This window comes from Procambarus clarkii, chromosome 91, assembly GCF_040958095.1.
Source record: "Procambarus clarkii isolate CNS0578487 chromosome 91, FALCON_Pclarkii_2.0, whole genome shotgun sequence".
In the NCBI taxonomy this organism is placed as follows: Eukaryota; Metazoa; Arthropoda; class Malacostraca; order Decapoda; family Cambaridae; genus Procambarus; species Procambarus clarkii.
This window is the reverse complement of record NC_091240.1, coordinates 3785796-3797803: the sequence shown is the minus strand read 5'-3', so window position 1 is coordinate 3797803 and position 12008 is coordinate 3785796. Positions and strand designations below refer to the sequence as shown.

Below are 12008 nucleotides of genomic sequence, written 5' to 3'. Positions count from 1 at the left end.
ACCCGCATGAGGCGAGACCTTTGCTCTACCGTCCAGTCCAAGTGGTTGGGAGAGACTGATACAAAAAATACAAGGATGGCAAAGCCGGGTGAACGGATGAGAGTGAATGAGAGTGGGTGATGGGTGTTAATAGGAACCTCTCCCCTCTCCTCCCCCCTTCCCCCATTACCTCACCCCCATAATGGGTCATTATTTTCTGTTTAGAATTCCCTCAACCCTCGCCCACTGGCCAGGAGAAAGAGCAAGGGCAGTGTTGCATTATCAATAAGCAACAAGCTACACGAATGTAAACATTCTTGTACGGTTCCCTGTTCATACTTATGTAAACAGGGGTGTTACGAACCCGGATCCAGCGTCCGAGCCTGGAGCAGTGACAACCACGCCATCTGTGGGTCAGCTCCCGAAACCCCCGCCAAACGGACGACGACACCTGGTGAGGACAGCGTGTACTGGCCTCGAGGACCAGTTTCCAGTCTGGTTCAGCGCTCAACACCACCGCTCCTGACCTCTGGTGAGGTGGTGCTCCGACGACAGCGCCATCTATGGACTGGATACGTCAGGTGTTTGTGTCCGAGCCCGTGGTTGAGGTGTATTAGTGTCCCGGTTATTGATGACGTCTGCTTACAGAGCCGACCTGGGACCACTGTGATGGAAGTGGAGTCAGTCTACCCGAGGCAGCCAGTCTCCATACCTTGAACGTTGCTGCAGCTGTTGTGAAGTCGTCCCCCCGGAAGAACACTGTGATGTGTTAGCCTGCCAGTGGAGTGGCAGTAAGAGGATTTACCCGGGACCGACTGTTGGAGACGATCATCCACTGGGGTACTGAAGACAGGAGGGTGATTTGTGATGTCACACGAGACTCCTGTCTAGGGCGTACCCCTTATATCGTTCGTGGAGTGGCCGTACCAGCCTTGGTGGCTCAGAACCTGCCAGCAGACCTGCTGGACGTGTGGTTGACGGCCTCCACGACGGTGCCCCCAGTGGACCTGCGTTTTGGCTGACCTGTGGCCCGGGTAGGCTCGGCATTCTCAGAGGACACGTCTTGAGGCCACGAAGAAGCACCAAGGACTCAGCACCAAGTGGTGTGGCACCAGAGTCTTCAGCAGAAGACAACGATTATGGATTAATCCCCTTGTATAGTGTTAATACCCCCCCCCTTTGTGTAACCGTTTTATATATTATTTATTGGTGACGGACATTATATAATATTAAGTTCTTAGCTTTCTTTCCCTACTCCCTTTAAGTTACTTGCGTCACGGATCTCATCCCTTGATAGCCACTACTGGCTCGGGAACGGATACATTATATCTTCCTCTAACAACATCAGAGTAAGGACCCCGTTGCGTCCCGAGAGGGCCGTAACAAGGGGCCCTCGTGTAGGAGCTGGACACAAAGATTACTGCTGGGACCCAACAAAGACAGGGCCCCAACAAAGACAGGGCCCCCCAACAAAGACAGGGCCCCCCAACAAAGACAGGGCCCCCCAACAAAGACAGGCCCCCCAACAAAGACAGGGCCCCAACAAAGACAGGGCCCCCCAACAAAGACAGGCCCCCAACAAAGACAGGCCCCCAACAAAGACAGGGCCCCAACAAAGACAGGGCCCCCCAACAAAGACAGGGCCCCCAACAAAGACAGGGCCCCAACAAAGACAGGGCCCCAACAAAGACAGGGCCCCAACAAAGACAGGGCCCCACAAAGAGATGGCCCTGTCATTGATCTTGTTATATTCAGTGACGATTTCACCTTTCTTCTTCAGATATTAAATTTGCTTCTTAGTGTCGTTTGAAAATCCCTCCATACGCCAAGATGTTGATATTGGTCGACCCATGGAAGAGTAACCTTAGTGGTGGTGATGTGGTGGTGGTGATGTTGGTGTGGTGGTGGTGATGAGGTGATGATGTTGGTGTGGTGTTGTGAAGTACATTACGAAATGTTCACTAGAGGCTACATTAAACCTGTATAATACCAGTTCACAATACCTGTGGTGACCAATGAGAGATGCGACTATCAGGGGGTTAACGACACAACCACGCCTCGCATCTTGACAATATCTAAGACCGTCCCAAAGACCCCTAAGACCATCCCTAAGACCCTAAGACCGGCTGGACAGGGCAGTTTAGCCTCATCAGGTGTCGTAGGAGAATGACCCCATTCCGGTCAGGGGTCATATATATAGTGACCCAGGCACCACAAGTATAGTGACCCAGGCACCTCGGGTATAGTGACCCAGGCACCACAAGTATAGTGACCCAGGCACCTCGGGTATAGTGACCCAGGCACCACAGGTATAGTGACCCAGGCACCACAGGTATAGTGACCCAGGCACCACAGGTATAGTGACCCAGGCACCACAGGTATAGTAACCCAGGCACCACAGGTATAGTGACCCAGGCACCACAGGTATAGTGACCCAGGCACCACAGGTATAGTGACCCAGGCACCACAGGTATAGTGACCCAGGCACCACAGGTATAGTGACCCAGGCACCACAAGTATAGTGACCCAGCCACCACAGGTATAGTGACCCAGGCACCACAGGTATAGTGACCCAGGCACCACAGATATAGTGACCCAGGCACCACAGGTATAGTGACCCAGGCACCACAGGTATAGTGACCCAGGCACCACAGGTATAGTGACCCAGGCACCACAGGTATAGTGACCCAGGCACCACAGGTATAGTGACCCAGGCACCACAAGTATAGTGACCCAGGCACCACAGGTATAGTGACCCAGGCACCACAGGTATAGTGACCCAGGCACCACAGGTATAGTGACCCAGGCACCACAGGTATAGTGACCCAGGCACCACAAGTATAGTGACCCAGGCACCACGAGTATAGTGACCCAGGCACCACAGGTATAGTGACCCAGGCACCACAGGAATAGTGACCCAGGCACCACAGGTATAGTGACCCAGGCACCACAGATATAGTGACCCAGGCACCACAGGTATAGTGACCCAGGCACCACAAGTATAGTGACCCAGGCACCACAGATATAGTGACCCAGGCACCACAGGTATAGTGACCCAGGCACCACAAGTATAGTGACCCAGGCACCACAGATATAGTGACCCAGGCACCACAGGTATAGTGACCCAGGCACCACAGGTATAGTGACCCAGGCACCACAGGTATAGTGACCCAGGCACCACAGGTATAGTGACCCAGGCACCACAAGTATAGTGACCCAGGCACCACAGGTATAGTGACCCAGGCACCACAGGTATAGTGACCCAGGCACCACAAGTATAGTGACCCAGGCACCACAGATATAGTGACCCAGGCACCACAGGTATAGTGACCCAGGCACCACAGGTATAGTGACCCAGGCACCACAGGTATAGTGACCCAGGCACCACATGTATAGTGACCCAGGCACCACAGGTATAGTGACCCAGGCACCACAGGTATAGTGACCCAGGCACCACAGGTATAGTGACCCAGGCACCACAGGTATAGTGACCCAGGCACCACAGGTATAGTGACCCAGGCACCACAGGTATAGTGACCCAGGCACCACAGGTATAGTGACCCAGGCACCACAGGTATAGTGACCCAGGCACCACAGGTATAGTGACCCAGGCACCACAGGTATAGTGACCCAGGCACCACAGGTATAGTGACCCAGGCACCACAGGTATAGTGACCCAGGCACCACAGGTATAGTGACCCAGGCACCACAGGTATAGTGACCCAGGCACCACAGGTATAGTGACCCAGGCACCACAGGTATAGTGACCCAGGCACCACAGGTATAGTGACCCAGGCACCACAGGTATAGTGACCCAGGCACCACAGGTATAGTGACCCAGGCACCACAGGTATAGTGACCCAGGCACCACAGGTATAGTGACCCAGGCACCACAGGTATAGTGACCCAGGCACCACAGGTATAGTGACCCAGGCACCACAGGTATAGTGACCCAGGCACCACAGGTATAGTGACCCAGGCACCACAGGTATAGTGACCCAGGCACCACAGGTATAGTGACCCAGGCACCACAGGTATAGTGACCCAGGCACCACAGGTATAGTGACCCAGGCACCACAGGTATAGTGACCCAGGCACCACAGGTATAGTGACCCAGGCACCACAGGTATAGTGACCCAGGCACCACAGGTATAGTGACCCAGGCACCACAGGTATAGTGACCCAGGCACCACAGGTATAGTGACCCAGGCACCACAGGTATAGTGACCCAGGCACCACAGGTATAGTGACCCAGGCACCACAGGTATAGTGACCCAGGCACCACAGGTATAGTGACCCAGGCACCACAGGTATAGTGACCCAGGCACCACAGGTATAGTGACCCAGGCACCACGAGTATAGTGACCCAGGCACCACAGGTATAGTGACCCAGGCACCACAGGTATAGTGACCCAGGCACCACAGGTATAGTGACCCAGGCACCACAGATATAGTGACCCAGGCACCACAGGTATAGTGACCAAGGCACCACAAGTATAGTGACCCAGGCACCACAGATATAGTGACCCAGGCACCACAGGTATAGTGACCCAGGCACCACAAGTATAGTGACCCAGGCACCACAGATATAGTGACCCAGGCACCACAGGTATAGTGACCCAGGCACCACAGGTATAGTGACCCAGGCACCACAGGTATAGTGACCCAGGCACCACAGGTATAGTGACCCAGGCACCACAGGTATAGTGACCCAGGCACCACAGGTATAGTGACCCAGGCACCACAGGTATAGTGACCCAGGCCACCACAGGTATAGTGACCCCAGGCACCAACAGGTATAGTGACCCAGGCCACCACAGATATAGTGACCCAGGCACCACAGGTATAGTGACCCAGGCACCACAATGTATAGTGACCCAGGCACCACAGATTTATAGTGACCCAGGCACCAAAGGTATAGTGACCCAAGGCACCACAGGTATAGTGACCCAGGCACCACAAGGTATAGTGACCCACGGCCACACCAACAGATATAGTGACCCCATGCACCACAGGTATATGTGACCAGGCACCACAGGTATAGTGACCCAGGCCACCACAGGTATAGTGACCCAGGCACCACAGGTATAGTGACCCAGGGCACCACAGGTATAGTGACCCAGGCACCACAGGTTATAGTGACCCCAGGCACACAGGTATAGTGACCCAGGCACCACAGGTATAGTGACCCAGCACCAAGGTATAGTGACCCAAGGCACCACAGGTATAGTGACCCAGTGCACCACAGGTATAGTGACCCAGGCACCAACAGGTTATAGTGACCCAGGCTACCAACAGGTATAGTGACCCCAGGCACCACAGTATAGTGGACCCAGGCACCACAGGTATAGTGACCCAGGCACCACAGGTATAGTGACCCAGGCACCACAGGTATAGTGACTCAGGGCACCACAGGTATAGTGACCCAGGCACCACAGGTATAGTGACCCAGGCACCCACAGGTATAGTGACCCAGGCACCACAGGTATAGTGACCCAGGCACCACAGGTATAGTGACCCAGGCACACCAGGTATAGTGACCCAGGCACCACAGGTATAGTGACTCAGGCACACAGGTATAGTGACCCCAGGCACCACAGGTATAGTGACCCAGGCACCACAAGTATAGTGACCAGGCACCACAGGTATAGTGACCCAGGCACCACAGGTTACTAGTGACCCCAGCAACACAGTATAGTGACCCAGGCACCACAGGTATAGTGACCCAGGCACCACAGGTATAGTGACCCAGGCACCACAAGTATAGTGACCCAGGCACCACAGGTATAGTGACCCAGGCACCACAGGTATAGTGACCCAGGCACCACAGATATAGTGACCCAGGCACCACAGGTATAGTGACCCAGGCACCACAGGTATAGTGACCCAGGCACCACAGGTATAGTGACCCAGGCGTCAACACCACATAACGTGACAGTTGAGAGTCAGCGTTAACCAATTAAATATTTACATTCTGAAATATTCATATGTCGGCGGAGTGTTATAAAACAGGAAGTGGGAATATGCCCACAGGAAGTGGGAATATGCCCACAGAAAGCGGGAATATGCCCACAGGAAGTGGGAATATGCCCACAGGAAGTGGGAATATGCCCACAGAAAGTGGGAATATCCCCACAGGAAGTGGGAATATGCCCACAGGAAGTGGGAATATGCCCACAGAAAGTGGGAATATGCCCACAGGAAGTGGGAATATGCCCACAGGAAGTGGGAATATGCCCACAGGAAGTGGGAATATGCCCACAGGAAGTGGGAATATGCCCACAGAAAGTGGGAATATGCCCACAGGAAGTGGGAATATGCCCACAGGAAGTGGGAATATGCCCACAGAAAGTGGGAATATGCCCACAGGAAGTGGGAATATGCGCACAGGCGGCCTTGGAAAGGTTCGAAATTACAAGAGATGAAGTCAAGAGACACCTGTTGGATCTGGACGTGAGAAAGGCTGTTGGTCCGTACGGAATCTCACCATGGGTACTGAAGGAGTGTGCAGAAGCATTGTGTTTGCCACTCTCCATAGTGTACAGTAGGTCAGTGGAGACGGGAGACCTACCAGAAATATGGAAGACGGCTAATGTGGTCCCAATATACAAAAAGGGTGAGGCAAGGAGACAGGTCCTGGCAAGGAGGAACTCTCTGAGTCAGAATCACGAGAGAGAGAGAGAGAGAGAGAGAGAGAGAGAGAGAGAGAGAGAGAGAGAGAGAGAGAGAAAGAGAGAGAGAGAGAGAGTGTGTGTGTAAGGATGCAGAACACTGGTTCAACATTAGGGGGGGCGCTGGGGGGCGCAGGGAGGGGGGGAATAAAGCCCAGACCAACCCCCCTTCGACACGTATTTCATTTTAGAGCTGATGCGGCCACGGTTCGAACACGAATTCAACATTACATCATTGATATAATCCCTGAGAGCTGCATCTTTCCCGCTAAGAACATTTATTACAATTTTTTTTAACTCTTACCCCGAAAAAAATAGAGAGTGTTAAGTTCATTTGTTCTTTTCATCTTGATTCAGTACATAGAGTCGTTTGTATATATACATTAGTGTAGTTTGTATACATAATACGAGTTTATTCTGCGCCTCGTCGAAATCTACTGTGTGTTCATCGTAACTGTAGATGATGATGAACAGCTTATGATGAACATAACAGGTTGAACATAACTGTTTATTTTGCAACTGTTGTAAAAATATTAGTTTATATGATTTGAATGTTCAGGCTCGGTGATGAACAGATGAACACTGACACACATTGACAGCTGAACATTATATTGACAGCTGAACATTATATTGACAGCTGAACATTATATTGAAAAGCTGAACTTTACATTGAAAAGCTGAATATTACATTGAAAAGCTGAACATTACATTGAAAAGCTGAATATTACATTGAAAAGCTGAACATTATATTGAAAAGCTGAACATTACATTGAAAAGCTGAACATTACATTGAAAAGCTGAACATTACATTGAAAAGCTGAACATTACATTGAAAAGCTGAATATTACATTGAAAAGCTGAACATTACATTGACAAGTTGATCATTATAATTATCTATGATGATCACCAATGATTAACATCATTCTCAAGATCACCATCATCATTATCATCAACACAATCACCATCCTCATCATCCTCACTATCAACGTAATACAGAGACCACTTCTACGTTTCAACAGAATACACGACTCTTTAGTACACAAATACGCTTGAGAGCACACACACATGTAGAAAATACACTTATATACGCACACTATTGGAGTTATACAATTACACATGGATACACATACGAGTTAATTCATACACAGAATCCACACTCACCCACTCACCCACACACACATACAAGTCCAGACAAACACACACACGAAAAAAAAAACGGGAATGAAGTTGATAATTAGTATAGGATATAATGATGTTTCTACAAGTTCCTTCCATCACAGTTTGATGGACTGGGCTCACTTGAGCCCAGGAAGGTGAACAGGAGGATCAGGTGAAGATGTCTTCACCTTCCTTCATACAGGAAGGTGAACTAGAGGTCATCCTGGGGTCATGATAGCGTCCATTTTGCCGTGATCACAGCTTGCGATATCGTAACTCTTACGATATCTACACCATTACAAATACGAAGAAGTAGTTAAAACAAGATAGTCGACAGAGCTTTGGGGTTCGAGGTTCGAGTCTGCTACAGCCCAGGAAAGTGGAACAACTAGTTAAAACTAGAACGTCTTAATATTTTCCCTCGAAGTATCAGCTCCAATTGGCTAGGTGGGTTGTTTGGGTCTGTAAGTTGTTGGAAAGATAACACAGTTGTGTTTTTTACGTAGTAAATTGAGTATGGGAACGAAGATGATAGATAGAGGAGGAGGAGCAACGAAGAGGAGACATAGAGGAGAAAAATACACAGACGAAAGACTCGTGAAAGAGATTAGAAGAAAGGTGGAACATTATAGAAGATAAGAGAAGAAGGAATAAGGGATACATTATAGAAGATAAGAGAAGAAGGGATAAGGGATACATTATAGAAGATAAGAGAAGAAGGGATAAGGGATACATTATAGAAGATAAGAGAAGAAGGAATAAGGGATACATTATAGAAGATAAGAGAAGAAGGGATAAGGGATACATTATAGAAGATAAGAGAAGAAGGAATAAGGGATACATTATAGAAGATAAGAGAAGGAGGGATAAGGGATACATTATAGAAGATAAGAGAAGGAGGGATAAGGGATACATTATAGAAGATAAGAGAAGAAGGAATAAGGGATACATTATAGAAGATAAGAGAAGAAGGAATAAGGGATACATTATAGAAGATAAGAGAAGAAGGAATAAGGGATACATTATAGAAGATAAGAGAAGAAGGAATAAGGGATACATTATAGAAGATAAGAGAAGAAGGAATAAGGGATACATTATAGAAGATAAGAGAAGAAGGGATAAGGGATACATTATAGAAGATAAGAGAAGAAGGAATAAGGGATACATTATAGAAGATAAGAGAAGAAGGAATAAGGGATACATTATAGAAGATAAGAGAAGAAGGAATAAGGGATACATTATAGAAGATAAGAGAAGAAGGAATAAGGGATACATTATAGAAGATAAGAGAAGAAGGGATAAGGGATACATTATAGAAGATAAGAGAAGAAGGAATAAGGGATACATTATAGAAGATAAGAGAAGGAGGGATAAGGGATACATTATAGAAGATAAGAGAAGGAGGGATAAGGGATACATTATAGAAGATAAGAGAAGAAGGAATAAGGGATACATTATAGAAGATAAGAGAAGAAGGAATAAGGGATACATTATAGAAGATAAGAGAAGAAGGAATAAGGGATACATTATAGAAGATAAGAGAAGAAGGGATAAGGGATACATTATAGAAGATAAGAGAAGAAGGAATAAGGGATACATTATAGAAGATAAGAGAAGAAGGAATAAGGGATACATTATAGAAGATAAGAGAAGAAGGGATAAGGGATACATTATAGAAGATAAGAGAAGAAGGAATAAGGGATAAATTTGAGAGAATGGCAGAAATGGAAGAATAATTCTTCAATCAAAAAAAATATGGATTTATTACTTATAAAATAATTATATAATTTAATTATAAAATAAAAATATAAAATAATTTATTTTTTTATTATAAATATTTAAATATTTATCCAGTTGTATAACAAATATGTATGGATAGACATTGGATAATATGATCAATTGTCATTAGACCAGACAAAATTACCAGCGTATCATAAGTCGGTGCCCAGGAGCTGGAGGCTCAGTGCTGCAAAGACCTCTAGGATTCGAACTTGATCAACCACTTTCCCCCCCAGCTGGGAGTCTCCAGCACCCCCCTCCTCCCTCTCTCTCTCTCTCTCTCTCTCTCTCTCTCTCTGTCTCTGTCTCTCTCTCTCTCTCTCTCTCTCTCTCTCTCTCTCTCTCTCTCTCTCTCTCTCTTTTCATCTCCCCTGGTGTGCTGGGCCGTGTGTGTATGTGTGTGTGTGTGTGTGTGTGTGTGTGTGTGTGTGTGTGTGTGTGTGTGTGTATTCACCTATTTCTGTTCACCTATCTGTACCTGCAGGAGCTGTTAGCTCCTGGACCCCGCCTTTCCAACCGTCATTTGTCTAATGCGATGGCGAGTATGCATTCTTGCATCTAAATCATTTAAAAAGAATCAAAACTCTTGAGAATCTTGAAACACCATTACAAAAAATTACTCCAGACTCTAGCCCTAAGAGTCTAAACCCCTAGGCCTAAGAGTCTCGAACTTAGGCCTAGAGTCTAGAATATTTAAATTTACCATTCGATCAACATGATAATTTATCCAAAAAACACATATTTAGACTAATAACCAAATAATATTTAACACGCTAGAAAATACATGATATAAATTAACATCATTAAATATCTATGTGGCTTAATTTAACATAATTAGATAATCTGATAAATATATGCATCAGTACAAAGCCGCCCTAACTTAATTTAACTTGATTAACTAACCCACATGACCTCATTGGGAGTAATTAATACACCAGCCTAACACTAATTAACATACCTGTGTTGGCAGCCTACTCACCTGGGGCCCTAATGACACCTAGGAGGCCTGGAGACTCGCCTAGGAGGCCTGGAGACTCGCCTAGGAGGCCTGGAGACTCACCTAGGAGGCCTGGCGACTCACCTAGGAGGCCTGGCGACTCATCTGGGGGCATGGCGACTCACCTAGGAGGCCTGGCGACTCACCTAGGAGGCCTGGCGACTCACCTAGGAGACCTGGCGACTCATCTAGATGAATATACACGGTCAGTAGTGCCTTTACTGTTCATTCACTCGCGTACTCTGTCTTAACTATCCTCACCTATCCAAGGGCTTCTCTCCATAACTACCTAACCTAACCTACCACTCAGAAATATTTATAACAGTATTGGAACTCCTAGGTAACGTGCATGTAAGCACGGGTTGAATACTAAATGTCAAGTTTACATTTTCACTTACATTTTTAGTTTGTTTACAAGTTTACATTTTCAGTTGTAGGAAAATTTGGTCGGTATATGCAAAAACCTGAATGTTTTCCTTGTCAATGGCAAAGTAGACAGTTTCCTTAGGGGGTAAATTTGTTAAGGTAGACCAGCGAGGGGAACAGATGTGCTGGGTGCTAGGTAAACCCCTAAGACTGAAGTTGTTTCTTGAGTTTGTGTGTTTCCTGAAAAATAAGTGACTGTGTCTTGAACGTTTGTCTTCAAGGTGTGACTGGTTCCTCAAGGTGTGACTGGTTCCTCAAGGTGTGACTGGTTCATCAAGTTGTGGAAAACACTCAGGTAATTCTATTATGCATATCCCACTGATTGAAATAACCGAAACATATTCCTCCAAATAATTAACATTATCTCTCCCAAAAAACTTTAACCAACCCTCACCACTTGCCAGCACCCCCCACCCCCACGCTCCCCCACTCCCCCACACCCCCACCCACTCCCCCACACCCCCACCCCCACCCAATCCTTCCACCAACAAACATATCAAATGTTTGCCACTTTTCTCTTCGGCTCAGATCCACACACACTCCCCACCTCCCCGACACACACACACTCGCCACCTCACCCCTCACTATCCACCTATCCCCTCACTCTCCAGCTCTTCAACACACACACACACAACAGTAGCATAAATCATTCCCTTTCCCCTACCCACTCCTGCCTATCACTTCTATCCCATGATATTCATACACTCAACTCTCCTCCCTATCCCATATCCTATTCTTCTGTCCTTCAACCTCATCCTCAACTTTGCTATCTCACAGTTAATAAAGGACTATCTTCAAGAATAAACTCTAAGGCAGTCCTTAATTAAAAAGCTACTTAAATCGACACAGGTGCAACACAGGGGAGTGAGCTTGGTCTCGTGTTGTGGAATGTCTATACTTCAATACTCTGCTGCACCTCATTCCTCAAGCTCAAGTCTATGCTGATGACTACACTCTTATTTGACATTGAAAAGTTGAAATGCCGACTGCTACAAGGG

The 12008-nt window shown here is 47.2% G+C and overlaps 2 protein-coding genes across 4 annotated transcripts in view; one reads left to right on the top strand and one right to left on the bottom strand.

Moving 5' to 3' along the window:
• Positions 1–12008, bottom strand: part of LOC123773935 (carboxypeptidase N subunit 2) — a 413516-nt gene that overhangs the window by 176009 nt on the left and 225499 nt on the right. The window lies entirely within an intron of this gene.
• On the top strand, positions 6003–9513 carry LOC138359513 (splicing regulatory glutamine/lysine-rich protein 1-like). Its single transcript, XM_069318850.1, has 2 exons — positions 6003–6383; positions 8413–9513. Exons 1-2 carry the CDS (start codon positions 6003–6005, stop codon positions 9511–9513), a joined length of 1482 nt encoding a protein of 493 aa, XP_069174951.1.